This window comes from Triticum urartu, chromosome 6A, assembly GCF_056163025.1.
Source record: "Triticum urartu cultivar PI428250 chromosome 6A, HENAU_Tu73, whole genome shotgun sequence".
In the NCBI taxonomy this organism is placed as follows: domain Eukaryota; kingdom Viridiplantae; phylum Streptophyta; class Magnoliopsida; order Poales; family Poaceae; genus Triticum; species Triticum urartu.
The window spans coordinates 444,111,616-444,139,305 of NC_141878.1; the positions used below are offsets into that span (position 1 = coordinate 444,111,616).

General features: G+C 45.3%; 1 protein-coding gene across 1 annotated transcript; it reads right to left on the reverse strand.

Moving 5' to 3' along the window:
- Positions 1-5,469: 5,469 nt before the first annotated feature.
- Positions 5,470-8,055, reverse strand: LOC147965613 (protein FAR1-RELATED SEQUENCE 5-like). The gene is made up of 4 exons (XM_087530528.1): positions 7,894-8,055; positions 5,871-7,396; positions 5,633-5,739; positions 5,470-5,486 (listed from the first exon to the last, which is right to left on the reverse strand). Exons 1-4 carry the CDS (start codon positions 8,053-8,055, stop codon positions 5,470-5,472), a joined length of 1,812 nt encoding a protein of 603 aa, XP_087386654.1.
- Between the last annotated feature and the right edge of the window lie 19,635 nt (positions 8,056-27,690).

Sequence of the window (27,690 nt, forward strand, 5' to 3'; positions counted from 1 at the left end):
TGCATTAAAATGTTTGGCACTAAATTTTTGAATGATGAGCATGATTGCAATGTTGTTAGTATGAATTCCTTGAATATCCATGATGCTAATGATATGCAAAGCCACAAGCTTGGGGAAGGTATGTTTGATGAAGATGATATTTTTGTCCGCCAAGTTTTGATGAGAAAATTTATTATGATGAAAGCATGCCTCCTATGTATGATGATTATATTGATGAAAGTGGATTTGGAGAGGTCATGACTTTATTTAGTGATGGATCCACTATTTCGGAAGAGGTTCCAATTGATTATGTGAACAAAGTTGCTATCTTTGATGATTATTGTGATGAACTGTATGCTATTAGTAATAATGATAACCATGAAACTTGTCATCATGATTTTAGTTTTCAATTGGATTATGCCTCACATGGTGGTTATTTTGTTGAGTTTGCTCCCACTACTATTCATGAGAAGAAATTTGCTTATGTGGAGAGTAATAAAATTCTATGCTTGTGGCTCATGAAAAGAATGATTGATGTGATAGCTATATTGTTGAATTCATTCATGATGCTACTGAAAATTATTATGAGGGAGGAACATATGCATGTAGGAATTGCAATAATATCAAGTTTCCTCTCTATGTGCTTAAAGTTTTGAAGTTATGCTTGTTTTACCTTCCTATGCTAGTTGATTATTGTTCCCACAAGTTGTTTGCTCAAAAAATCCCTATGCATAGGAAGTGGGTTAGACTTAAATGTGCTAGTCATATTCTTCATGCTGCTCTCTTTATGTTACAATTCTTATCTTTTATGTGAGCATCGTTGAAATCATCATGCCTAGCTAGGGGCGTTAAACGATAGCGCTTGTTGGGAGGCAACCCAATTTTATTTTAGCTCCTTGATTTTTGCTCCTGTTTAGCAATAAATAATTTATCTAGCCTCTGTTATTATTGAGTTTTTATGTTTTAGTTAGTGTTTGTGCCAAGTAGAACCGTTGGGAAGACTTGGGGAAAGTCTTGTTGATCTTGCTGTAAAAAACAGAAACTTTAGCGCTCACGAGATTAGCTGCCATTGTTTATTGGAGAGTGATATTTAGTTAATTCTTTTTGCAGATGATTAATAGATAAATTACTCACGTCCAGAAATTTATTTTAGAATTTTGGGGGTTCCAGAAGTATACGTTTGATCCAGATTACTACAGACGGTTCTGCTTTTGACAGATTCTATTTTCTATGTGTTGTTTGCTTATTTTGATGAATTTATGAGTAGTATCGGAGTTTATGATCCATAGAGAAGTTGGAATACAGTATATATTTCACCAATATGAATTTAGAATGAGGTCACAACAGTACCTAAGTGGTTTTTTTTATTTTCTTATACTAACGGAGCTTACGAGTTTTCTGTTAAGTTTTGTGTTGTGAAGTTTTCAAGTTTTGGGTAAAGATTCGATGGACTATGGAATAAGGAGTGGCAAGAGCCTAAGCTTGGGGATTCCCAAGACACCCCAAGGTAATATTCAAGGACAATCAAAATCCTAAGCTTGGGGATGCCCCGAAAGGCATCCCCTCTTTCGTGTTCGTTCATCGGTAACTTTACTTGGAGCTATATTTTTATTTACCACATGATATGTGTTTTGCTTGGAGCGTCATTTCATTTTATTTTGTTTTGCTTGATGTTTGAATAATATCCCAAGATCGTAAATTGTTAAATGTTAGAGTCTTCACATAGTTGCATAATTATTCAACTACTCGTTGATCTTCACTTATATCTTTTGGAGTAGTTTGTCATTTGCTCTAGTGCTTCACTTATATATTTTAGAGCACGGTGGTGGTTTTATTCTATAGAAATAATTTATCTCTCATGCTTCACTTATATTATTTTGAGAGTCCTTTAGAATAGCATGGTAATTTGCTTTTTATATAATAAAAACTTTCATATAAAGTGCATTGAATACTATGAGAAGTTTGATGCTTGATAATTGTTTTGAGATATGAAGATGGTGATATTAGAGTCATGCTAGTTGAGTAGTTGTGAATTTGAGAAATACTTGTGTTGAAGTTTGTGATTCCCGTAGCATGCACGTATGGTGAACCGTTATGTGACGAAGTCGGAGCATGATTTATTTATTGATTGTCTTCCTTATGAGTGGTGGTCAGGGACGAGCGGTGGTCTTTTCCTACCAATCTATCCCCCTAGGAGCATGCGCGTAGTACTTTGTTTCGATAACTAATAGATTTTTGCAATAAATATTTGAGTTCTTTATGACTAATGTTGAGTCCATGGATTATACACACTCTCACCCTTCCACCATTGCTAGCCTCTCTAATACCGCGAACCTTTCGCCGGTATCATAAACCCACCATATACCTTCCTCAAAACAGTCACCATACCTACCTATCATGGCATTTCCATAGCCATTCCGAGATATATTGCCATGCAACTTTCCACCGTTCCATTTATTATGACACACTTCATCATTGTCATATTGCCTTGGATGATCATGTAGTTGACATCGTATTTGTGGCAAAGCCACCATGCATAATTTATCATACATGTCACTCTTGATTCATTGCTCATCCCGGTACACCGCCGGAGGCATTCATATAGAGTCATATCTTGTTCTAGTATCAAGTTGTAATCATTGAGTTGTAAATAAATAGAAGTGTGATGATCATCATTAATAGAGCATTGTCCCAAAAAAAGAGAAAGGCAAAAAAGGGGCCAAATAAAAAAGAAAGGCCAAATAAAAAAGAGAAAGGCAAAATAAAAAAAATAAAAGGGACAATGCTACTATCCTTTTTTTCCACACTTGTGCTTCAAAGTAGCACCATGATCTTCATGATAGAGAGTCTCTTGTTTTCTCACTTTCATATACTAGTGGGAATTTTTCATTATAGAACTTGGCTTGTATATTCCAATGATGGGCTTCCTCAAAATGCCCCAGGTCTTCGTGAGCAAGCGAGTTGGATGCACACGCACTTAGTTTCTTTTGTTGAGCTTTCATATACTTATAGCTCTAGTGCATCTGTTGCATGGCAATCCCTACTCACTCACATTGATATCTATTAATGGGCATCTCCATAGCCTGTTGATACGCCTAGTTGATGTGAGACTATCTTCTCCTTTTTTGTCTTCTCCACAACCACCATTCTATTCCACATATAGTGTTATGTCCATGGCTCATGCTCATGTATTGCGTGAAGATTGAAGAAGTTTCAGAACACCAAAAGTATGAAACAATTGCTTGGCTTGTCATCAGGGTTGTGCATGATTTAAATACTTTGTGTGGTGAAGATGGAGCATAGCCATACTATATGATTTTGTAGGGATAACTTTCTTTGGCCATGTTATTTTGAGAAGACATGATTGCTTTTTTAGTATGCTTGAAGTATTATTATTTTTATGTCAATATTAAACTTTTGTCTTGAATCTTATGGATCTGAATATTCTTGCCACAATAAAGAATTACATGGATAAATATGTTAGGTAGCATTCCACATAAAAAATTCTGTTTTTATCATTTACCTACTCGAGGACGAGCAAGAATTAAGCTTGGGGATGCTGATACGTCTCCAACGTATCTATAATTTTTGATTGTTCCATGCTATTATATTATCTGTTTTGGATGTTTATGGGCTTTACTATACACTTTTATATTATTTTTGGGACTAACCTATTAACCCAGAGCCCAGTGCCAGTTTCTGTTTTTTCCTTGTTTTAGAGTATCGCAGAAAAGGAAAATCAAACAGAGTCCAATTGACCTGAAACTTCACGGAACTTATTTTTGTAACGGAAGCAATCCAGAAGACTTGGGGTGTACGTAAGGGAAGCAACGAGGAAGGCACGACGCAGGGGGGCATGCCCACCCCCCTGGGCGCGCCCTCCACCCTCATGGTCCCCTCGTGGCTCCCCTGACATATTTCTTCCTCCTATATATACCAATATACCCTAAAATCATCGGAGAGCAGAATAGATCGGGAGTTCCGCCACCAGAAGCCTCCGTAGCCACCGAAAACCAATCTAGACCCGTTCCGGCACCCTGCCGGAGGGGGAAATCCCTCTTCGGTGGCCATCTTCATCATCCCGTCGCTCTTCATGACGAGGAGGGAGTAGTTCTCCCTCGGGGCTGAGGGTATGTACCAGTAGCTATGTGTTTGATCTCTCTCTCTCTCTCTTGTGTTCTTGAAGTGATACGATCTTGATGTATCGCAAGCTTTGCTATTATAGTTGGTTCTTTTGATGTTTCTCCCCCTCTACTCTCTTGTAATGGATTGAGTTTTCCCTTTGAAGTTATCTTATCGGGTTGAGTCTTTAAGGATTTGAGAGCACTTGATGTATGTCTTGCATGTGCTTATTTGTGGTGACAATGGGATATCACGTGATCCACTTGATGTATGTTTTGGTGATCAACTTGCGAGTTCCATGACCTCGTGAACTTATGCATAGGGGTTGGAACGTTTTCGTCTTGACTCTCCGGTAGAAACTTTGGGGCACTCTTTGAAGCTCTTTGTGTTGGTTGAATAGATGAATCTAAGATTGTGTGATGCATATCGTATAATCATACCCACGGATGCTTGAGGTGACATTGGAGTATATATGTGACATTAGGGTTTTGGTTGATTTGTGTCTTAAGGTGTTATTCTAATACGAACTCTTGAATAGATCAATCAGAAAGAATAACTTTGAGGTGGTTTCATACCCTACCATAATCTCTTCGTTTGTTCTCCGCTATTAGTGACTTTGGAGTGACTCTTTGTTGCATGTTGAGGGATAGTTATATGATCCAATTATGTTATTATTGTTGAGAGAACTTGCACTAGTGAAAGTATGAGCCCTAGGCCTTGTTTCCTAGCATTGCAATGCCATTTACGCTCACTTTTATCATTAGTTACCTTGCTGTTTTTATATTTTCAGATTACAAATACTCATATCTATTATCCATATTGCACTTGTATCACCATCTCTTCATCGAACTAGTGCACCTATACAATTTACCATTGTATCGGGTGTGTTGGGGACACAAGAGACTCTTTGTTATTTGGTTGCAGGGTTGTTTGAGAGAGACCATCTTCAACCTACGCCTCCCACGGATTGATAAACCTTAGGTCATCCACTTGAGGAAAATTTGGTATTGTCCTACGAACCTCTGCACTTGGAGGCCCAACAACATCTACAAGAAGAAGGTTGCGTAGTAGACATCACTGCAGCCTACTACTTCTTCATTAGGTGCTGCTGACTCTGGCAAACCACCAAACAACCTCCACCTCCATACCAGGTTGCTTAAATCATGTACTCCACCAGTAACAATCTTGTACGTTTCTGGACCAAAACATGCATCCGAAGCAAGGGTGCACATCCTAATGCACATGTCATTGTACCTCAAAGTATTTGTTTCTGGGACATCTGAAGAAAATACATTGCTTCTTGCAGGTCTAACGGTTGCTTCCTCAGACCATCTATACAACAAGTACTTCTCTGGTATTACTTGCACATTAGTATGCACCATGACCTTCAGAATGTGATGACACAAGATCCCATTCATGTGGAATCGGTTGCATGAGCAGTCATACGAGTTGTCAACTGGGTCGACAACAACCACATGGATTTTAGTAGAACTTGGATCGCATCGTCGAACCTCAAACTTAAATTGATTACCTTCAATCGGATTAATCATCAAAGTTGTTGTTTCCTCCATCATATCTCTAAACTTTTCGAAGGCAGACCTGGTGTAAAACTTTGACGCTTGCTCCTCTATCTTGTACCTAGCGAAATAAACATTACAAACTTAGAACTAATTACAGAAGCATGACCACAACAATACAGAATCAATATCACAGTACTGATGATGCTTCCAGAATCAGTTATGGAAATTGAATAAAATATCCTTCCTTACCTCGACCACAACATTGGAACCGTCGCCTCGCCGAGGAACCCAACATTGTCCTCCTGGTCTAGCCTAGTTTCCTGAATGTACTCGTACTGCTTCACGAATTGCCACACCGAGTCATGAGGGTGCACAAGCTTCTTGAAGAATGAGTTCAAACCTTCTGATCTGCCGGTCGTTCCAGTGAAGGGAAAGAAATTCTTTTTAAAGTACATCGGTGCCCAAGTTTTTCTGCATTCCCACATGTTAATCAGATGTGTGTGCTCAACAAGCTCATGCTTCAACACCATCTGCTTCCATGCTTCCTCAAATTCTTCTATGGTGTCCGTCCCATTCACACAATAATAGAATTCTTTCTCAAAATCCTCTCTTGTCCTAAACAACATACCAAGTTTTTCCTTTGCGATCTTCAGCACATGCCACTTGCAACATCTGTGTATTATACCTGGAAACACCATACCAATAGTTGTCGCCATCGCTTGATCTTGATCAGTCATTATGCACCCAGGAGGATCATGACCCATTGCATCCATCCACCTCTCAAACACCCACTTGAATGTCTCTATTTTTTCATCCGGGAGCAACGCACATCCTAACATCATCGTCTGCATGTGATTGTTGATCCCCACGATGGGTGCAAATGGCATATCGTACCTGTTCGTACATAACGTAGTGTCAAAGAAGACGCGGTCTTTGAATTTCTTGTATGCCTCCCAGGTCCGTCCATCCACCCAGAATAGTGCCCTCACTGCTTTGTTCTCATCTTCCAGCTTCGCATAATAGAACAGGGGACTCTCTGCATGAAGCTTCTCAAAATACTCCATCGTTTTCGCCATATCATTTAAAGACACCTCATTTCTCATCTTAGTTCGAATGTTTGCAACATCTCTGTCAGTGTATGGTAGGTTGCCTAGTTTCCCATGCAAGTCTCCAAGTGTAGCCATGATCAATGCGGTTGGTATGTTCCGATTATGCAGTGTCTTGAGAAACATGTAGTCCTCATACGGCACCTTCCTATGAGATCTATAGAACCTCGTCCATTCTTCCCTACTCATCATTGGGTGTGTATGTTGCTCCTCAAAAACCGAGACTTCCCATTTTCCATTCCTCAACAACATGGCCATCCGTGCTCTAGATTCATGCCTATTAACCTTGTTCCTGGACCGTTGTTGAGCAACCTTCTTATTACCAAAATCTGGTTCTATGTTTGATGCACTGCCTTCTTCTTCTGTTGCGTCACACCATTCAGGATCACAACCTCCTTGTTTTCCTCCAACCTGCACTTTCCCCCCTCTTGAATGAACACACTCAAACTCTGTCCTGATGATGTGGTCACACCCCTTCTTCTGTATCCTCTTTGTGTAACAAATCCTAGGGCCAAATCCAAGCTTCTTTGCATATTTATTATAAACCTTCTGTGCTTCCTCGATGGTGTCGAACACCTGTCCTACATATGGCGCAGCTGGTCGAGGAGTAGTTGCGTCATCAACAAATGGCATATACGTATCCCCTTCGATGTCATCCATGATTTCATCCTGCATAGAAAAATACAATTTAGCATCGACATTTGCATCCATGAACATGCTCCTACATTCTGTTACGCCTTGTTATCTCCAGCTGATTTCTACAATTTGGTTCAATGATTCAATCCCAACCATTGCACCCTATAAATATTGGGGAATATAGGAAATATAAACTACATACTCCAATGAATTACGCAGGCAATTTTAGCGGATGATGCACGAAGAATAACATTGCGCCAACCCTCATGCTACTCACTAGCACATATCTGAAACTTGACAGTCACATATAAGCATCCAGCAGGCATTCATTTTGCATCATGGAGCAACACATCATGCTTCTATCTACGTATCATCATATTATTCATAAATCTATATCAATAATCCCAGAATATTTGTTCTGAACAAGAGAAACTTGCATCCCACAACCACCTCCCATCACAACGACCACAGAACTCGTCAAAAATCAACAAAAAAATCGCCGAAACTTTTATGGAAATTGTTCATCTTACCTCTTCATCTCCATTGTTCACAATCGGTGGATTCTGGTAAGGCGGATTAGTACCGGCTGCAGAACCCCCAACTACTTCTGAATTCATGCCCGGAGACGAAGCACGACGCCAGTTTGCATCAGAGATCCCACGATGCTCAATTTCGCGGCTGAGATGCGCCATTTTTGCAACTACGGGAGGGAAGCATTCGTGCCAGGAAATAGACTATGCAAGACAGAATCCAGCGAGAACAAAGCCAGAGGGAGGAAGGCATACGTCGAGGGTGTGCGTTTAGGGTGGAGTAATTACCTGCATGGAAGCACTTAATTAACGCTCATTAAACCACCTATGCGAGGGGCCTGCGACCAAATCGGATGGACCTGATTATCTTCATCGTACGGTCCTACAGTGGTCTGATGGATGCATCCCTGCTGTAGTCTGATGCCTAGTGGTCGCCTCTAGTGTATTAAGTTCATGGAGAAACGGAGTAATGCAATAAGAACAATGACATGATGTAGACAAGATCTATTTATGTAGAAATAAACCCCATGTTGTTATCCTTAATGGCAATGATACCTACGTGTCGGTTCCCTTTCTGTCATTGGGATCAAGCCCCATAAGATCGAACCCATCACAAAGCACATCATCCCATTGCAAGATAAATAGATCAAGTTGGCCAAACGAAACCCAAATATTGGAGAAGAAATACGAGGCTATAAGCAATCATGCATATAAGAGATCAAAGAAGACTCAAATAACTTTCATGGATAAAAACATAGATCTGATCATAAACTCAAAGTTCATCAGATCCCAACAAACACATCGCAAAAGAGTTACATCATATGGATCTTCAAGAGACCATTGTGTTGAGAATCAAACGAGAGAGAGAGAGAGAGAGAGAGAGAGGAAGCCATCTAGCTGCTAACTACGGACCCAAAGGTCTACAAAGACCTACTAAAACATCATTAGAGAGGCACCAATGGACATGATGAACCCCTCCGAGATGGTGTCTGCTACCTCTTGAGCACTGCGTTGGTTTTCCCTTGAAGAGGAAAGGGTGATGCAGTAGAGCAGCGCAAGTATTTCCCTCAGTTTTTGAGAACCAAGGTATCAATCCAGTAGGAGGCCGCGCACAAGTCCCTCGCACGTACACAAACAAATAAACTCCTCGCAACCAACGCGATAAAGGGGTTGTCAATCCCTTCACGGTCACCTACGAGAGTGAGATCTGATAGATATGATAAGATAATATTTTTAGTATTTTTATGATAAAGAGAAATAAAGATGCAAGTAAAATAAATGGCAAAGGAAATAACTAAGTATTGGAAGATTAATATGATGGAAAATAGACCCCGGGGCCATAGGTTTCACTAGAGGCTTCTCTCGAGAGCATAAGTATTACAGTGGGTAAACAAATTACTGTTGAGCAATTGACAGAATTGAGCATAGTTATGAGAATATCTAGGTATGATCATGTATATAGGCATCACGTCCGAGACAAGTAGACCGACTCCTGCCTGCATCTACTACTATTACTCCACACATCAACCGCTATCCAGCATGCATCTAGAGTATTAAGTTCAAGAGAACAATGTAACGCTTTAAGCAAGATGACATGATGTAGAGGGATAAACTCATGCAATATGATATAAACCCCGTCTTGTTATCCTCGATGGCAACAATACAATACGTGCCTTGCTGCCCCTACTATCACTGGGAAAGGACACCGCAAGATTGAACCCAAAGCTAAGCACTTCTCCCATTGCAAGAAAGATCAATCTAGTAGGCCAAACCAAACTGATAATTCGAAGAGACTTGCAAAGGTAACCAATCATACATAAAAGAATTCAGAGAAGATTCAAATATTGTTCATAGATAAACTTGATCATAAACCCACAATTCATTGATCTCAACAAACACGCCGCAAAAGAAGATTACATCGAATAGATCTCCACAAGAGAGGGGGGGCTTTGTATTGAGATCCAAAAAGAGAGAAGAAGCCATCTAGCTAATAACTATGGACCCGTAGGTCTGAAGTAAACTACTCACACTTCATCAGAGAGGCTATGGTGTTGATGTAGAAGCCCTCCGTGATCGATACCCCCTCCGGCGGAGCTCCGGAAAAGGCCCCAAGATGGGATTTCGTGGATACAGAAAGTTACGGCGGTGGAATTAGGGTTTTGGCTCCGTATCTGGTAGTTTGGGGGTACGTAGGTATATATAGGAGGAAGGAGTACGTCGGTGGAGCAACGTGGGCCCCATGAGGGTGGAGGGGGCGCCGGGGGGTAGGGGCGCCCCCTACCTCGTGCCTTCCTCGTTGATTGCTTGACGTAGGATCCAAGTCCTCTGGATCATGTTCATTCCGAAAATCATGTTCCCGAAAGTTTCATTCCGTTTGGACTCCGTTTGATATTCTTTTTCTGCGAAACCCTAAAATAGGCACAAAAAAACAGCAATTCTAGGCTGGGCCTCTGGTTAATAGGTTAGTCCCAAAAATAATATAAAAGTGTAAAATAAAGCCCAATAATGTCCAAAACAGGATATAATATAGCATGGAACAATAAAAAATTATAGATAAGTTGGAGACGTATCAGTGTCTAGATTAAATCTGGTGGTTCTGGAACTTGCGGCGGCTGGAATTGATTTTCGTCGACTCCCCTAGGTTTCTGGAATATTGAGGTATTTATAGAGCAAAGAGACGGTTCGGGGGGCACCCGAGGTGGGCACAACCCACCAAGGCGGGCCTGGGCCTCCAGACGCGCCCTGGTGGGTTGTGCTCCCCTCGGAGAACCCCACAGGCGCTTCTTCGGCCCATTGGGTGTTTTCTGGTCCAAAAATCCACAAAAAGTTTCGCTGCATTTGGACTCCATTTGATATTGATTACCTGCGATGTAAAAAACATGCAAAAAACAGCAACTGACACTTGGCACTATGTCAATAGGTTAGTACCAAAAAATGATATAAAATGATTATAAAACATTCAAGAATGATAATATAACAGCATGGAATAATAAAAAACTATAGATATGTTGGAGACGTATCAACCTGTAGCACCAACGACGGAGAACCCAGCAGCGGTAGGCGCACCCTGCGCATGACCATGGCTGGCCCGTGTGCACGCGCCAAAGAAGAGGGCGCCCACACACGACCACGCACGGCTAGCGCGCCACGCACCCGCATAACGCCTCCACCGCGGCCCCAGGCCAGATCCGTTGAGCACCCGCTAGTAGCCAGGGAGAGGACGCCGCCATGGACAGGATAGCCAGCCGAAGAGGGGTGGTGTCACCATGAACAGAGACCACCGCGGGACCACGCCGCGCCGACTGGACGCCAGGCCTTGCATGAAGACGCCGCGGGAGGCAAGAACGCCCTGCCGCCGCCCTCCTTGGGCACACAAGGACTTCACCCAATAATAATAATAAGATACATGTACTTAACCATAGGTAACTTACCAAATAAATACAATGTGAAGAAGTGCAGGGGAGGGAAAATGCCCCCGTCCACCCATGCCAATTTTGAAGATATGTTTCACAAACCATATTTTCTATAGTTTATTTAAGGTTTTTTAGTCTAAACACACTCCACTTTATTGACTATAAAAGTTCATAGAAATATAATGTAGATCCGGAGGATTAAGGAGCCACATTTGGCGTCCTAAAGAAAGACCTATAGCATGTTTAGCAGGCTATGTGCCTCAATATTAGTTTATCTTCCTTCGAAGATGAAGGAACAATGAGAGAACTACTGAGATGTAAGATTGATCTCTTTAATAATGTTAGAGTGTAGCGCATCCATATTTTCATGGATATCTTTGATCACACCTTGACAGTCTGAAACTATCTGTATGTTTGCAAGTGATAAGTCAAGAGCAAGTGAGAGCGCTTCTTGACAAGCTGAAGCTTCCAATGATTTTGGGCCAGTCACACCTTAACATTTTATTGCTGAAGGGCCTAGATACTTCCCAGTGGAATCCCTTCCATTGCATCGCGTGACACGTCAATTTTTTGCAGTTCCTGCAGGTGGCGGGATCCATCTGTGATGTTGTCTCAGAGGTATTCGAACAGTTTCATGTTGCTTCAAGGGTTTGCAAATCAGAAGTTCCCTTAGATAATTATTGACAAATTGATTAGTAGCTTATGGCCCCTGAAATACATGCTCATGGATAGCCTTTCTCCAAGCATGCCAAATCGGCCATAGTGTTACAAGTATCTTGATGAAATCCTCATATGGTATAGAGTCCATCAATGAGAAAATAAAGCGTTTTGCATCTTCATCCTCGAATGCCCAAACACAACGTGCCATGTTACACTCCATCAAAGAATGCCGCCATGAATCTTCAGAGCCACAAAGTCCACAGTCTGATTGTACTGCCATCTTTCGGTGTTTGAGCAAGTCTGAAGTTGGCAAGGACTGTTGCACTAGCCTCCACATAAATTTTTATTATTTTTGATGGAACGTCAATCTTCCACGTTTTCGTCCATGCTTTTATTTCTCTTTCAGAATTTGAGTTGTCAGCACGACCTTCCAACCATGCGTCTCAACGGAGTTTAGTTGGTACCAGCATGCGGTATGCTGGGCGTACGGAAAAAGCGCCATTTTGCTCATGTACCCATGACCAGAAATCATCAAGCTGTCTTGTGCAAAGGAGTCAATTGCACAAAACTACCACATTTGCGGCTAGGTTTGCAGAAAACCACCAAGTCGCTAATCCGTTGCAAAAATCACTGCTTTTTCACTAAACCTTTTGCAAAAAGCACTGATCATCCACTTTGGCTCGTCTAAGCATATTTATGACAGATGGGGCCAGATCGTCAGAGCTAACTTGGCAAAAATTTGACACACACACCCCTGAAATCTAAAAAGAAACGCAATCAACTCCTCCCGATGTTGGCCTCGTCCTTCCGCTCAGATCCGTCGTTGTTGAGCTGGGTTGCGACGGGATCCGTCGAGGGGAGGTGCTGCAGCCACGGCTCCTCTGGCGAGGATGACACCATGGTGGCCCAGCTCCGGCCGCTGTCGATTCATGGACCTCTTCCTCTGGCACCGTCCACTCGTCGGCTCTACTCGCAGGGAGGGTGTCCCCTAGGGTGGGCGGCGTCTCGCCCAGCGCGCGCGCGGACGGGAAGGTCTCATCGCCGGCAGGCGAGGCCTTGGCGCGGTGGCAGGCGGCAGTGTTGGAGAAGGAAGAGAGACAGCGGAATTGGAGAGGGAGAGGGGGCGGCGGTGGTGCCCGGTGCACCGGCGAACTGGCGACAGCGAGCTGCGGCGAAGCCCGGGCGGAGCGGCGCGAGGCTAGATGGCGCGTGCGCACAGGGCGGTGGGGCTCTCCTGCGGGCCTGGAAGAGGCACCGGAGATGGGCGGAGCCGCCGGCGCAGGGACCGAAGCGCATGGAGGTTGGGCCCCATCCACGGCGCCGAGCGGCCACAACATCCCGACGGACGACAGGCAAAGTGCGCCGTCGTGGCTTCAAGGACGAGCTCCCAGCGGCCTCCTCCGGCTCCCCGTGCATTCCATCCAGAGAGACGACGGGATTTGATTGCGTTTTTCTTTTTTGATCGAGGGGTCTGTATGTAAAGAGATTGGAGAAGAATCTTTTTTGCCAAGTCAGCTCTGACGATCTGGTCCCATATGTCATAAACACGCTTACACGAGTCAAAGTGGTGTTGGGGAACGTAGCAGAAATTCAAAATTTTCTACACATCACCAAGATCAATCTATGGAGTAATCTAGCAACGAGGGAAGGAGAGTGCATCTACATACCCTTGTAGATCGCTAAGCGGAAGCGTTCAAGTGAACGGGGTTGATGGAGTCGTACTCGTCGTGATCCAAATCACCAATGATCCTAGTGCCGAACGGACGGCACCTCCGTGTTCAACACACGTACATCCCGGTGACGTCTCCTACGCCTTGATCCAGCAAGGGGAGAAGGAGAGGTTGGGGAAGACTCCATCCAGCAGCAGCACGATGACGTGGTGGTGGTGGAGGAGCGTGGTACTCCAGCAGGGCTTCACCAAGCACCGCGAGAGACGAGGAGGGAGAGGGGTAGGGTTGCGCCAAGAAGGAGATTGAATCGTGTCTCTGGCAGCCCAAAACCTCAAGTATATATAGGGGGAGGGGAGGGGCTGCGCCCCCACCTAGGTTTCCACCCCTAGGGGTGGCGGCCAGCCCTAGATCCCATCTAGGGGGGGCGGCCAAGGGGGGAGAGAGGGGGGCACACCACTAGGTGGGCCTTAGGCCCATCTGAGCCTAGGGTTTTCTCCCTTCCACTCTCCCTTGCGCCTTGGGCCTTGGTGGGGGGGCGTACCAGCCCACCTGGGGCTGGTCCCCTCCCACACTTGGCCCATGCAGCCCTCCGGCGCTGGTGGCCCCACTTGGTGGACCACCGGGACCCTCCCGGTGGTCCCGGTACATTACCGATAAAACCCAAAACTTTTCCGGCGACCAAAACAGGACTCCCATATATAAATCTTTACCTCCGGACCATTCTGGAACTCCTCGTGATGTCCGGGATCTCATCCAGGACTCCGAACAACATTCGATAACCACGTATATCTATTCCCTATAACCCTAGCGTCATTGAACCTTAAGTGTGTAGACCCTACGGGTTCGGGAACCATGCAGACATGACTGAGATAACTCTCCGGTCAATAACCAACAGCGGGATCTGGATACCCATGTTGGCTCCCACATGTTCCACGATGATCTCATCGGATGAACCACAATGTCAAGGACTTAATCAATCCCGTATACAATTCCCTTTGTCTAGCGGTACGATACTTGCCCGAGATTCGATCGTCGGTATCCCGATACCTTGTTCAATCTCGTTACTGGCAAGTCTCTTTACTCGTTCCGTAACACATCATCATGTGATCAACTCCTTGGTCACATTGTGCACATATGATGATGTCCTACCGAGTGGGCCCAGAGATACCTCTCCGTTTACACGGAGTGACAAATCCCAGTCTCGATTCGTGCCAACCCAACAGACACTTTCGGAGATACCTGTAGTCTACCTTTATAGCCACCCAGTTATGTTGTGACGTTTGGCACACCCAAAGTACTCCTACGGTATCCGGGAGTTGCACAATCTCATGGTCTAAGGAAATGATACTTGACATTAGAAAAGCTTTAGCATACGAACTACATGATCTTGTGCTAGGCTTAGGATTGGGTCTTGTCCATCACATCATTCTCCTAATGATGTGATCCCGTTATCAACGACATCCAATGTCCATGGTCAGGAAACCGTAACCATCTATTGATCAACGAGCCAGTCAACTAGAGGCTTACTAGGGACATGGTGTTGTCTATGTATCCACACATGTATCTGAGTTTCCTATCAATACAATTCTAGCATGGATATTAAACGATTATCATGAACAAGGAAATATAATAATAACCAATTTATTATTGCCTCTAGGGCATATTTCCAACAGTCTCCCACTTGCACTAGAGTCAATAATCCAGTTCACATCGATATGTGATTAACACTCAAGGTCACATCCCCATGTGACTAACACCCAAAGAGTTCTGGGTTTGATCATGTTATGCTTGTGAGAGAGGTTTTAGTCAACGGGTCTGCAACATTCAGATCCGTATGTACTTCGCAAATTTCTATGTCATCTTGTAGATGCAACTACTACGCTACATTTGGAGCCATTTCAAATAACTGTTCTACTTGGAGCTATTCTAAATTGTTGCTCCATTATACGTATCCGGTATCTCTACTCAGAGCTATCCAGATAGGCGTTAAGCTTGCATCGACGTAACTCTTTACGTCGAACTCTTTATCACCTCCATAACCGAGAAACATATCCTTATTCCTCTAAGGATAATTTAGACCGCTATCTGGTGATCTACTCCTAGATCACCTTTGTACCCTCTTGCCAGACATGTGGCAAGGCACACATCAGGTGCGGTACTCAGCATGGCATACCGTATAGAGCCTATGACAAAAGCATAGGGGACGACCTTCGTCCTTCCTCTTTCTTCTGCCGTGGTCGAGCTTTAAGTCTTAACTTCATACCTTACAACTCAGGCAAGAACTCCTTCTTTGACTGATCCATCTTGAACACCTTCAAGATCATGTCAAGGTATGTGCTCATTTGAAAGTACCATTAAGCGTTTTGATCTATCCTTATAGATCTTGATGCTCAATGTTCAAGTAGCTTAATCCAGGCTTTCCATTGAAAAACACTTTCCAAATAACCCTATATGCTTTCCAGAAATTCTACGTCATTTCTGATCAACAATATGTCAACAACATATATTCATCAGAAATTCTATAGTGCTCCCACTCACTTCTTTGGAAATACAAATTTCTCATAAACTTTGTATACACCCAAAATCTTTGATCATCTCATCAAAGCATACATTCCAACTCCGAGATGCTTACTCCAGTCCTTAGAAGGATTGCTGGAGCTTTGCACACTTATTAGCATCTTTCAGGATTGACAAAACCTTCCGGTTGTATCACATACAACCTTTCCTCAAGAAAATCGTCGAGGAAACAATGTTTTGACATCCTATCTGCAAGATTTCATAAATAATGCAGCAATCGCTAATATAATTCCAACAGACTCTTAGCATCGCTATGAGTGAGAAAGTCTCATCGTAGTCAACTCCTTTAACTTGTCGGAAAACATCTCAACGACAAGTCGAGCTTTCTTAATGGTGATACTTACCATCATTTTCCGTCTTCCTTTTAAAATCCATATGTACCTAACAGCCTTACAACCATCAAGTAGTTCTTCCAAAGTCTACACTTTGTTTTTAAATATGGATCCTCTCTCGGATTATATGGCCTCGAGCCATTTTGGAATCCAGGCCCACCATCGCTTCTCCATAGCTCGTAGGTTCATTGTTGTCTAGCAACATGACTTCCAAGACAGGATTATGTACCATTCTGAAGTAGTACGCATCCTTGTCATCCCACGAGGTTTGGTAGTGACTTGATCTGAAGTTTCATGATCACTATCATAAGCTTCCACTTCAATTGGTGTAGGTGCCACAGGAGCAACTCCCTGTGCCCTGCCACACACTAGTTGAAGAGACGGTTCAATAACCTCATCAAGTCTCCACCATCCTCCCACTCAATTCTTTCGAGAGAAACTTTTTCCTCGAGAAAGGACCCGATTCCAGAAACAATCCCTTATCACTTTCGGATCTAAGACAGGAGGTATACCCAACTGTTTTGGGTGTCCTATGAAGATGCATTTATCCGCTTTGGGTTCGAGCTTATCAGCCTGAAACTTTTTCACATAAGCGTCGCAGCCCCAAACTTTTAAGAAATGACAGCTTAGGTTTCTCTAAACCATAGTTCATACGGTGTCATCTCATCGGAATTACGTGGTGCCCTATTTAAAGTGAATGTGGTTGTCTCTAATGCCTAACCCATAAACTATCGTGGTAATTCGATAAGAGACATCATGGTATGCATCATATCCAATAGGGTGCAGTTATGATATTCGGACACACCATCACACTATAGTGTTCCAGGCTGTATTAGTTGTGAAACAATTTCCACAATGTCTTAATTCTGTGCCAAACTCGTAATTCAGATATTCATCTCTATGATCATATCATAGATATTTTATCCTCTTGTCACGACGATCTTTCAACTTCACCCTGAACCTTTCAATAATTCAGACTCGTGATTCATCAAGTAAATATACTCAACATCTACTCAAATCATGTGTGAAGTAAGAACATAACGATATCCACTACACGCCTCAGCACTCATTGGACTGCACACATCAAAATGTATTACTTCCAACAAGTTGCTTTCTAGTTCCATTTTACTGAAAGCGAGGCTTTCAGTCATCTTGCCCGTGTGGTATGATTTGCATGTGTCAAGTGATTCAAAATCAAGTGAGTCCAAATGGTCCATTTGCATGGAGTTTCTTCATGCATATACACCAATAGACATGGTTCGCATGTCTCAAACTTTTCAAAAACGAGTGAGCCCAAAGATCCATCAACATGGAGCTTCTTCATGCGTTTTATACCGATATGACTTACGTGGCAGTGCCACAAGTAGGTGGTACTATCATTACTATCTTATATCTTTTGGCATGTACATGTGTATCACTACGATCGAGATTCATTCATTTTAGGTGCAAGACCATTGAAGGTATTATTCAAATAAATAGAGTAACCATTATTCTCCTTAAATGAATAACCGTATTGCGATAAACATAATCCAATCATGTCTATGCTCAACGCAAACACCAATCTCGATGGTAGAGGGAGCGTGCGATGCTTGATCACATCAAGATTGGGAAAAACTTCCAACACATATCGCCAGCTCACCTTTAGCTAGTCTCCGTTTACTCCGCAGCCTTTTATTTCGAGTTTACTAACACTTAGCAACCAGACCGGTATCTAATACCATGGTGCTACTAGGAGTACTAGTAAAGTACACATTAACACAATGTATATCCAATATACTTCTATCGACCTTGCCAGCCTTCTAATCTACCAAGTATCTAGGGTAATTCTGCTCCAGTGGTTGTTCCCCTTATTACAGAAGCACTTAGTCTCGGGTTTGGGTTCAACCTTGGGTTTCTTCACTAGAGCAGTAGCTGAATTGCCGTTTCATGAAGTATCCCTTCTTGCCCTTGCCCTTCTTGAAACTAGTGGTTTCACCAACCATCAACAATTGATGCTCCTTCTTAATTTCTACTTTTGTGGTGTCAAACATCGCGAATATCTCAAGGATCATCATATATGTCCCCGATATATTATAGTTCATCACGAAGCTCTAGCAGCTTGGTGGTAATGACTTCGGAGAAACATCACTATCTCATCTGGAAGATCAACTCCCACTTGATTCAAATGATTGTTGTACTCAGACAATCTGAGCACAAGCTTAACAATTGAGCTTTTCTCCCTTAGTTTGCAGGCTAAGAAAATCGTCGGAGGTCTTATACCTCTTGACGTGGGCACGAGCCTGAAATCCCAATTTCAGCCCTCGAAACATCTCATATGTTTCGCGACGTTTCAAAACGTCTTCGGTACCTCAACTCTAAACCGTTTAACTAAACTATCACGTAGTTATCAAAATGTGTATGTCAGATGTTCGCAACATCCACAGACGACATTCGAGGTTCAGCACACTGAGCGGTGCATTAAGGACATAAGCCTTCTATGAAGCAATGAGGACAATCCTCAGTTTACGGACCTAGTCCGCATAATTGCTACTATCATCTTTCAACTAAATTTTCTCTAGGAACATATCTAAACAGTAGAACTGAAGCGCGAGCTACGACATAATTTGCGAAGACCTTTTGACTATGTTCAGGATAATTAAGTTCATCTTATGAACTCCCACTCAGATAGACATCCCTCTAGTCATCTAAGTGATTACATGATCCGAGTCAACTAGGTCGTGTCCGATCATCACGTGAGACGGACTAGTCATCATCGGTGAACATCTTCATGTTGATCGTATCTACCATACGACTCATGCTCGACCTTTCGGTCTCTTGTGTTCCGAGGCCATGTCTGTACATGCTAGGCTCGTCAAGTCAACCTAAGTGTTTCGCGTGTGTAAATCTGTCTTACACCCATTGTATGTGAATGTTAGAATGTATCACACTCGGTCATCACGTGGTGCTTTGAAACGACGAACTTTCGCAACGGTGCACAGTTAGGGGGAACACTTTCTTGAAATTTTAATGAGGGATCATCTTATTTAAGCTACCGTCGTTCTAAGCAAATAAGATGCAAAAACATGATAAACATCACATGCAATCAAATAGTGACATGATATAGCCATCATTACTTTGCTCCTTTTGATCTCCATCTTCGGGGCTCCATGATCATCATCGTCACCGGCATGACACCATGATCTCCATCATCATGATCTCCATCATCGTGTCTTCATGAAGTTGTCTCGCCAACCATTACTTCTACTACTACAGCTAACGGTTAGCAATAAAGTAAAGTAATTACATGACGTTTCTCAATGACACGCAGGTCATACAAAAAATAAAGACAACTCCTATGGCTCCTGCCGGTTGTCATACTCATCGACATGCAAGTCGTGATTCCTATTACAAGAACATGATCTCATATATCACATATATATCATTCATCACATCCTTTGGCCATATCACATCACAAAACACTTGCTGCAAAAACAAGTTAGACGTCCTCTAATTGTTGTTGCAAGTTTTTTACGTGGCTGCTATAGGTTTCTAGCAAGAACGTTTCTTACCTATGCCAAAACCACAACGTGAATTGCCAACTTCTATTTACCCTTCATAAGGACCCTGTTCATCGAATCCGATCCGACTAAAGTGGGAGAGACAGACACCCGCCAGCCACCTTATGCAACTAGTGCATGTCAGTCGGTGGAACCGGTCTCACGTAAGCGTACGTGTAAGGTCGGTCCGGGCCGCTTCATCCCACGATGCTGCCGAATCAAGATAAGACTAGTAACGGCAAGATAATTGACAATATCGACGCCCACAACTACTTTGTGTTCTACTCGTGCATAGTAACTACGCATAGAACTAGCTCTGATACCACTGTTGGGAAACGTAGCAGAAATTCAAAATTTTCTGCGCATCACCAAGATCAATCTATGGAGTAATCTAGCAACGAGGGAAGGAGAGTGCGTCTACATGCCCTTGTAGATCGCTAAGCGGAAGCGTTCAAGTGAACGGGGTTGATGGAGTCGTACTCGTCGTGATCCAAATCACCGATGATCCTAGTGCCGAACGGACGGCACCTCCGTGTTCAACACACGTACAGCCCGATGACGTCTCCTACGCCTTGATCCAGCAAGGGGAGAAGGAGAGGTTGGGGAAGACTCCATCCAGCAGCAGCACGACGGCGTGGTGGTGGTGGTGGTGGAGGAGCGTGGTACTCCAACAGGGCTTCGCCAAGCACCGCAAGAGACGAGGAGGGAGAGGGGTAGGGTTGCGCCAAGGAGATTGAATCGTGTGTCTCTGGCAGCCCAAAACCTCAAGTATATATAGGGGAAGGGGAGGGGTTGCGCCCCCACCTAGGTTTCCACCCCTAGGGGTGGCGGCCAGCCCTAGATCCCATCTAGGGGGGCGGCCAAGGGGGGAGAGAGGGGGGCGCACCACTAGGTGGGCCTTAGGCCCATCTGAGCCTAGGGTTTGCCCCCTTCCACTCTCCCTTGCGCCTTGGGCCTTGGTGGGGGGGCGCACCAGCCCACCTGGGGCTGGTCCCCTCCCACACTTGGTCCATGCAGCCCTCCGGGGCTGGTGGCCCCACTTGGTGGACCACCGGGACCCTCCCGGTGGTCCCGGTACATTACCGATAAAACTCAAAACTTTTCCGGCGATCAAAACAGGACTTCCCATATATAAATATTTACCTCCGGACCATTCCGGAACTCCTCGTGACGTCCGGGATCTCATCCGGGACTCCGAACAACATTCGGTAACCACGTATATCTATTCCCTATAACCCTAGCGTCATCGAACTTTAAGTGTGTAGACCCTACGGGTTCGGGAACCATGCAGACATGACCAAGATAACTCTCTAGTCAATAACCAACAGCGGGATCTGGATACCCATGTTGGCTCCCACATGTTCCACGATGATCTCATCGGATGAACCACGATGTCAAGGACTTAATCAATCCCGTATACAATTCCCTTTGTCTAGCGGTACGATACTTGCCCGAGATTCGATCGTCGGTATCCCAATACCTTGTTCAATCTCGTTACTGGCAAGTCTCTTTACTCGTTCCGTAACACATCATCCCGTGATCAACTCCTTGGTCACATTGTGCACATATGATGATGTCCTACCGAGTGGGCCCAGAGATACCTCTCCGTTTACACGGAGTGACAAATCCCATTCTCGATTCGTGCCAACCCAACAGACACTTTCGGAGATACCTGTAGTGTACCTTTATAGCCACCCAGTTACGTTGTGACGTTTGGCACACCCAAAGTACTCCTACGGTATCCGGGAGTTGCACAATCTCATGGTCTAAGGAAATGATACTTGACATTAGAAAAGCTTTAGCATACGAACTACATGATCTTGTGCTAGGCTTAGGATTGGGTCTTGTCCATCACATCATTCTCCTAATGATGTGATCCCGTTATCAACGACATCCAATGTCCATGGTCAGGAAACCGTAATCATCTATTGATCAACGAGCCAGTCAACTAGAGGCTTACTAGGGACATAGTGTTGTCTATGTATCCATACATGTATCTGAGTTTCCTATCAATACAATTCTAGCATGGATAATAAACGATTATCATGAACAAAAAAATATAATAATAACCAATTTATTATTGCCTCTAGGGCATATTTCCAACAAGTGGATGATCAGTGCTTTTTGCAAGAGGTTTAGTGAAAAAGCAGTTGTTTTTGCAATGGATTAGTGACTTGATGGTTTTCTGTAAACCTAGCCGCAAATGTAGTAATTTTGTGCAATTGACTCGGTGCAAAGCGGGATGGACAAAACTGCTTGAGCGGATGTAGGCAGGAAGACTTGGGAGATCCTCACCCGATCCCATTTCATCGACGGCAGAATAAGCTCATTGGCCAACTTAGGTGGATCAAATACCAGCGTTGTTTTTCTTTAAGAAGAACCAGCTATGTTTATTTAGGTATGTATATATAGCGGGGCCCTTATTTGAGATGGGCCTCAGGCCGCCGCACCTTTTGCCATGGCGGCCTAGGGCCGGAGAGAGAGAGAGAGAGTAATTTTGCCGGTTTGTTGGTTCCCATCGCGCAGCAAGAGAGAGACCTTGCCTGGCAATTGCACCGCGGCAAAGGCGTCGGCCGATGGAGGTCAGGTGTCTGGGTTCGCAAAGCTACTCGTAAACACGTATGTGCATCGGTAGCTCCAGAGTCCCGGAGAAGGCGGATTGCTGGCATCGATCTCAGCTCCAAGGAAGACACGACGACTTTGGGCATAAGCGATGTTACAGATTCGTCTGTCCATGCGTTCAAAGCAATGCCGCTGTTTTCTAATCTAATGTTTTCATAATAGATAAACATAAAACCTAACAGCGTGACAAGTAGTCCCTTCTTTCCTGCAACCCCGATAGAGGCCTCTCCTCAACAGGGATTGGCACCAGCTCGTTACAACCCAGGCGGCGGTGTGACAGGCTGACGCGGATGCTGAGACATTCTCGAAAACAAAATGTGGGTGCTGTGCTGAGGTGATTTGGCGAGCGTATGTGTCGATCGACTTGTGTTTTTTACCCTGCAAGTTCCGATCGTGTATCCCTGTCTCTGCCTGTCTATTCACTTCGTTCGAACCTAGGGCATGTAACCACTTACTATCAGTTATTATCACCGGTCTTATGATAGCTCAGCCTTGTATAGGGAGTGTGCCGTCGTAAAAATAATATGGTCACTGGAGGACCACGGCCAGGCGGTGATCTTTTACTATGATGATTAGTTAATAAAACTTAAAAGCAGAGAGCACTGCCGTTAAGCAAGCGAACGCGTGGGTGCCTGAATGGTGATCTGGTCTGAACGTGGATGCTTGAACGGCGGTCTGATCCGAGAGTACTAGCTGCACTGCGCTACCTAAGATTGCATGCATGCATGCATGACCATGATGACTCAAGAAACGGAGACATCTATGCAGCAGATAAGTTTGGACGTAACTCGCATGAACGAAACCGCGTGGCCCGACCCTGGCGGAAGAGCTGGATTGCATGAGGACGTGGTGTTGTGTGGTGTAAGAGTGGTTGGGTCCAATGGCTGACATCAAGCAAGCAAAGGAAAAGGGGACCTGGCACTCTGTGCCGTGCCGCGCGTGTCTGGACGCTCGGCCGGCCGGCACGCACGCACGCACGCACGGCTTGATCCACATCACGGGTCGAGTCGACCCAGCGAGATGGATCGAGGCTTACGCATAGGCGTCCAAAGAGGGAGGGGTTCCGGATTTCGTCGTTGCCGCGGGACCGGGACGGGGTCCAAAACGCGAGAAAATCCGGTGGCTCGCCGCGCCGCTCGGGGCCCGGTGGCCCGGCGCGGCCTGCGTTAAATTGGCGTCAACCCGAGCCGCAAATGGGGTTCGGTTCTTCTTGGTGCCTAGTCCACCCGTTTTTTTTTAAATACGCAAATTGCGTACCATATTTTTATAGAAGGAAGAAAATTTGATTACAAGAGGCCGATAGTAGTGCGGACACCACCATTAGCCCACCCACACCATTACAAGAGAATAAGCTACACTCTCACGAATCTTTGTAAACCACCTACTCCGCCTCTAGCAAGTTTCCATTCCTTAATCTCCTCAAGAATGCTACTCGTCAGGGCCTGCGCATCTAACTGTTGTTCTCTCCGACTGAAGACACGGGCGTTCCGCTGCTTCCACATGGACCACGTGGCACAGATAACCAAAGTGTCAAACCCACGCCTCTCCTCCTTTTGAAAGGCTTGTCTCTGCGCCATCCACCATTCCAGAAAGCGATCTTGGGGTGTCGTGACCGCGGTAGGCGGGTTCAGAACATCAAAGCAGCGATGCCAGGTCTCACGGGCATAGACACATTGTGCAAGGATATGATCAACATTATCCACCTCCTGGAGACATGTGTAGCATGCGGAAGGTTCGTCCTGAAGGCCATGCCTGGCACGACGATCCGAAGTGCAGATTCTCTTTTGCGTGGCCAACCAAGAGAAAATTTTGCACTTGAGTGGAGCCCAACTCCTCCAAATGGCTTTGGCCTGGGGGAAAGAGACCAAGCCGTGGCAAAGAGTGGCATAGGTGGACTGCGCTGAATAAGCTTGTGAGGCAGCACAGGGCCAAGAAAACACGTCCTCCACGTCGAGGTCTTGCTGCACCGTGGAGATGGCCAGCCGTAGATGCATGACTTGTAGAAGCACTTGGAAGGAGTTGCTGTCCGGGATGTCCAAAACCCATCTCTCATCCACAGTGGCCTGCTGCAGAGTTCTTTGATTTATCGTCCGAGTGTCGATTAGGGCATGAACCATGGGTGCAATGTCCTTGACCGCAAAGCCATGGATCCATCGATCTCTCCAGAAAAGTACTTTATCTCCTCTCCCAACAGAGATATGCATCAGGCTGTCCAAAATTGCTCTAGCATCATCATCCACAAAAGGAGAGAGCCCTTGCCATGGCCTGTTCGGATCTGTGCGTCGGAGCCACTCCCACCGAACCCTAAGGGCGAGCCCTTGCCGGTGCAAATCCTTGACTCCCAGCCCACCAAACTTCAAGGACGGCATATAGAGTTCCATGCCACCAAGCATTGGCCACCATTGACTTTATCTTTGCCAGCCCAAAAGAAGGCCCGCATCCAACTATTAATGTCTTCCAGCACCCAAGCCGGGGCTTCGAGGATGAGCAGCTGGTGGATCGGCCTCGCCGCTATGACAGAGTTCACAAGAATCAGGCGCCCAGAACGCTGCATTAGGCCACGCTGCCATGCAGGGAGGAATTTTCTCACGAGATCGAGCAAGGGTTGCCAATCAGCCTTGGTGAGCTGCTTGATCGCGAGCTGGAGCCCGAGGTATCGGCACGGGAAGTTGGTCAGCGTGCACTGGAGGGTTGCCAGGATTCTCTCCTTGTCCTCCTGATCGCCATGAATGAGCGTGGCAGTAGATTTTCTGTAGTTGGCCTTGAGGCCCGAAGCCTCGCCAAAAATCTGTAGCCCACATCTGATGAACTCGAGATCTTGCCTGAGGGGGTGTATGAAGAGGGCTACATCATCTGCGTATATGGAAAGACGCTGATGTGCCGAGATGCCCATGTAGCTTGTAATGATTCTCTCCTCAAGGTCTCTGGCGAAGATGGTTGTGAGGATATCCATAGCAATCACAAATAGGAGAGGCGAGACAGCGTCTCCTTGTCGCAGACCTTGGGCATGGTTGATGCGCCTACCTTGGTCACCATTGATCACAATTCTGGTGGAAGCTGATTGCAGTAGAATGATAATCCAGGAGATCCAACAATCACCGAATCCTTTGGCCTTGAGGACTTCGAAGAGAAAGGGCCATGAGAGAGAGTCGAAGGCCCTGGAGATATCAAGCTTGAGGAACACGCCTTTGCTTTTTCTCGCCGAGATCTTCCTAGACACCTGCCGCACGAGTAGAAAGTTGTCGTGCAAGCTTCGTCCCTTGATGAAAGCAGACTGATTGAAGGTGACGATATCTTGCATCCGCGGTCGTAATCTGGTGGCAAGCAACTTGGCGAATAGCTTGGAAATTCTATGGGGCATGCTAATGGGGCGAAAGTCAGCCACCGTGTTCGCGTCCGCCCTCTTGGGGATGAGCACAATCAACGCCCGATTCAGCTTGGCAAAACCTCGGCCGTCCCCAACGAAGATTTTGAGAAGGGCGGCCATTATATCCTTTTTTATGATGTTCCAGGCCTTGTGATAGAATGCTCCTATAAAGCCATCCGGGCCCAGAGCACGATCCGCAGGCAGCTCCTTGATGACGGCCCACACCTCCTCCTCGGTAAAGATCTCCTCCAAATCACTAAGGTCCACCGACTCCACGCCCAAGAACTGAAGATCAAGAGTGTGATTTCGGGCGTGGGCAGTCCCAATGAGTGATTGGTAGGTTTCAGAGAACACCTCCTCCATCTTGTCATGATTTGTGAGGATCTCATCTCCATGCCTAATATGAGTAATGAAGTTTTTAGATCGCCTTCCGTTCGCTATAGCCTGGAAGAATTTGGAGTTGGCATCGCCCTCTTTCAGCCACCGAAATCTGGATCTTTGCCTGTCAATGGTACGCTCAAGGGAGGCCAGCCCCAGCAGAGAGTGTTTCAGCGTGCGCCTTAACCATAGCTCAGATTTTGTCAGATGCCTAGCCTCCTGCGCCTTGTCAAATCTGAATATGATCCAGTTGGCGACGGCCATGAGCAGTTTAATGTTGCCCTGCTTCCGCTGGCCCCAAGCTTGCAGCGCCCTTGCTGCGTTTCTAAGCAAGGCGTCCAGCCGTTTGAAGGGGTCCGTGATGGCGTCATCGCAGACCCAAGCCTCGCGCACCGCATCCTCAAACCCCTCTAGCTTAGTCCAGAAAAGCTCAAACCGAAATCTTTTTTTCAGAGCAAGGGGGCGCTAGTGCTCAGGAGGAGAGGCGCATGGTCCGAGACACTCGTGGACAGAGCTTGAAGCAGGCAGTCCGGGTACTCCAAATCCCAGTCCACCGAGACTAGAACGCGGTCGATTTTGGTCATGGTAGGGTTATCTCTTTCATTGGACCATGTAAATATCCGCTCGTGCATGTAAAGCTCTTTGAGTTCATTGTCATCAACAAATCGCCGGAACTTGTTCATCATGGGTCTGTTAAGGTTCGCATTGCTCTTCTCCGAAGCCATCCAAGGTCCGGGGCAATTTGTTCTCCTGGCACCCAAGTCCGCCAATAATTTGGTTTTATCTTCGTCTCCTTGTGGCCCGTATACCACAGATATCCACCAGGCCCCTCCCCTCTTAGGCCAAACCTTGGCTGTAAGGAAGTTGTCATCTAACTGGATGTTATCTACATCGACAATGGCGGAGTCCCAGGCGAGTAGGACTCCACCCCTCGTCTCTATTGCCGGCAAGTATGATTAACCATCAAAGGCTTGACCGAGGCATTGCATTAAGATAAAAGGGTCAATTACATCAAGTTTTGTCTCCTGTAAGCAAACAAGGCTCGTCTTCACCGTCGCCAAGAATTCTCTCACCGCCTTCCTCTTCGCCGCGTTATTTAACCCCCGCACATTCCAACAGATCAACGATGGGCTTAAATCCATGATCATTAAGTGCGCCATCGCCAAGCCGTCGATCGTGGCATCATGCCATGATCTCCATCGTCGGACGCTGTTGTGCCTCCTGCAGCTGCGCTGTCTTGCC

Bases quoted from the DNA above. Each gene is read 5' to 3' on its own strand.
- LOC147965613 (XM_087530528.1), bottom strand. From the start codon at position 8,055: ATGGCGCATCTCAGCCGCGAAATTGAGCATCGTGGGATCTCTGATGCA. The intron at 7,397-7,893 runs GTAAGATGAACA...TTTTCTATGCAG, and splicing joins TGAACAATGGAGATGAAGAG to GATGAAATCATGGATGACAT. The intron at 5,740-5,870 runs GTAAGGAAGGAT...TTATTTCGCTAG, and splicing joins GTTCCAATGTTGTGGTCGAG to GTACAAGATAGAGGAGCAAG.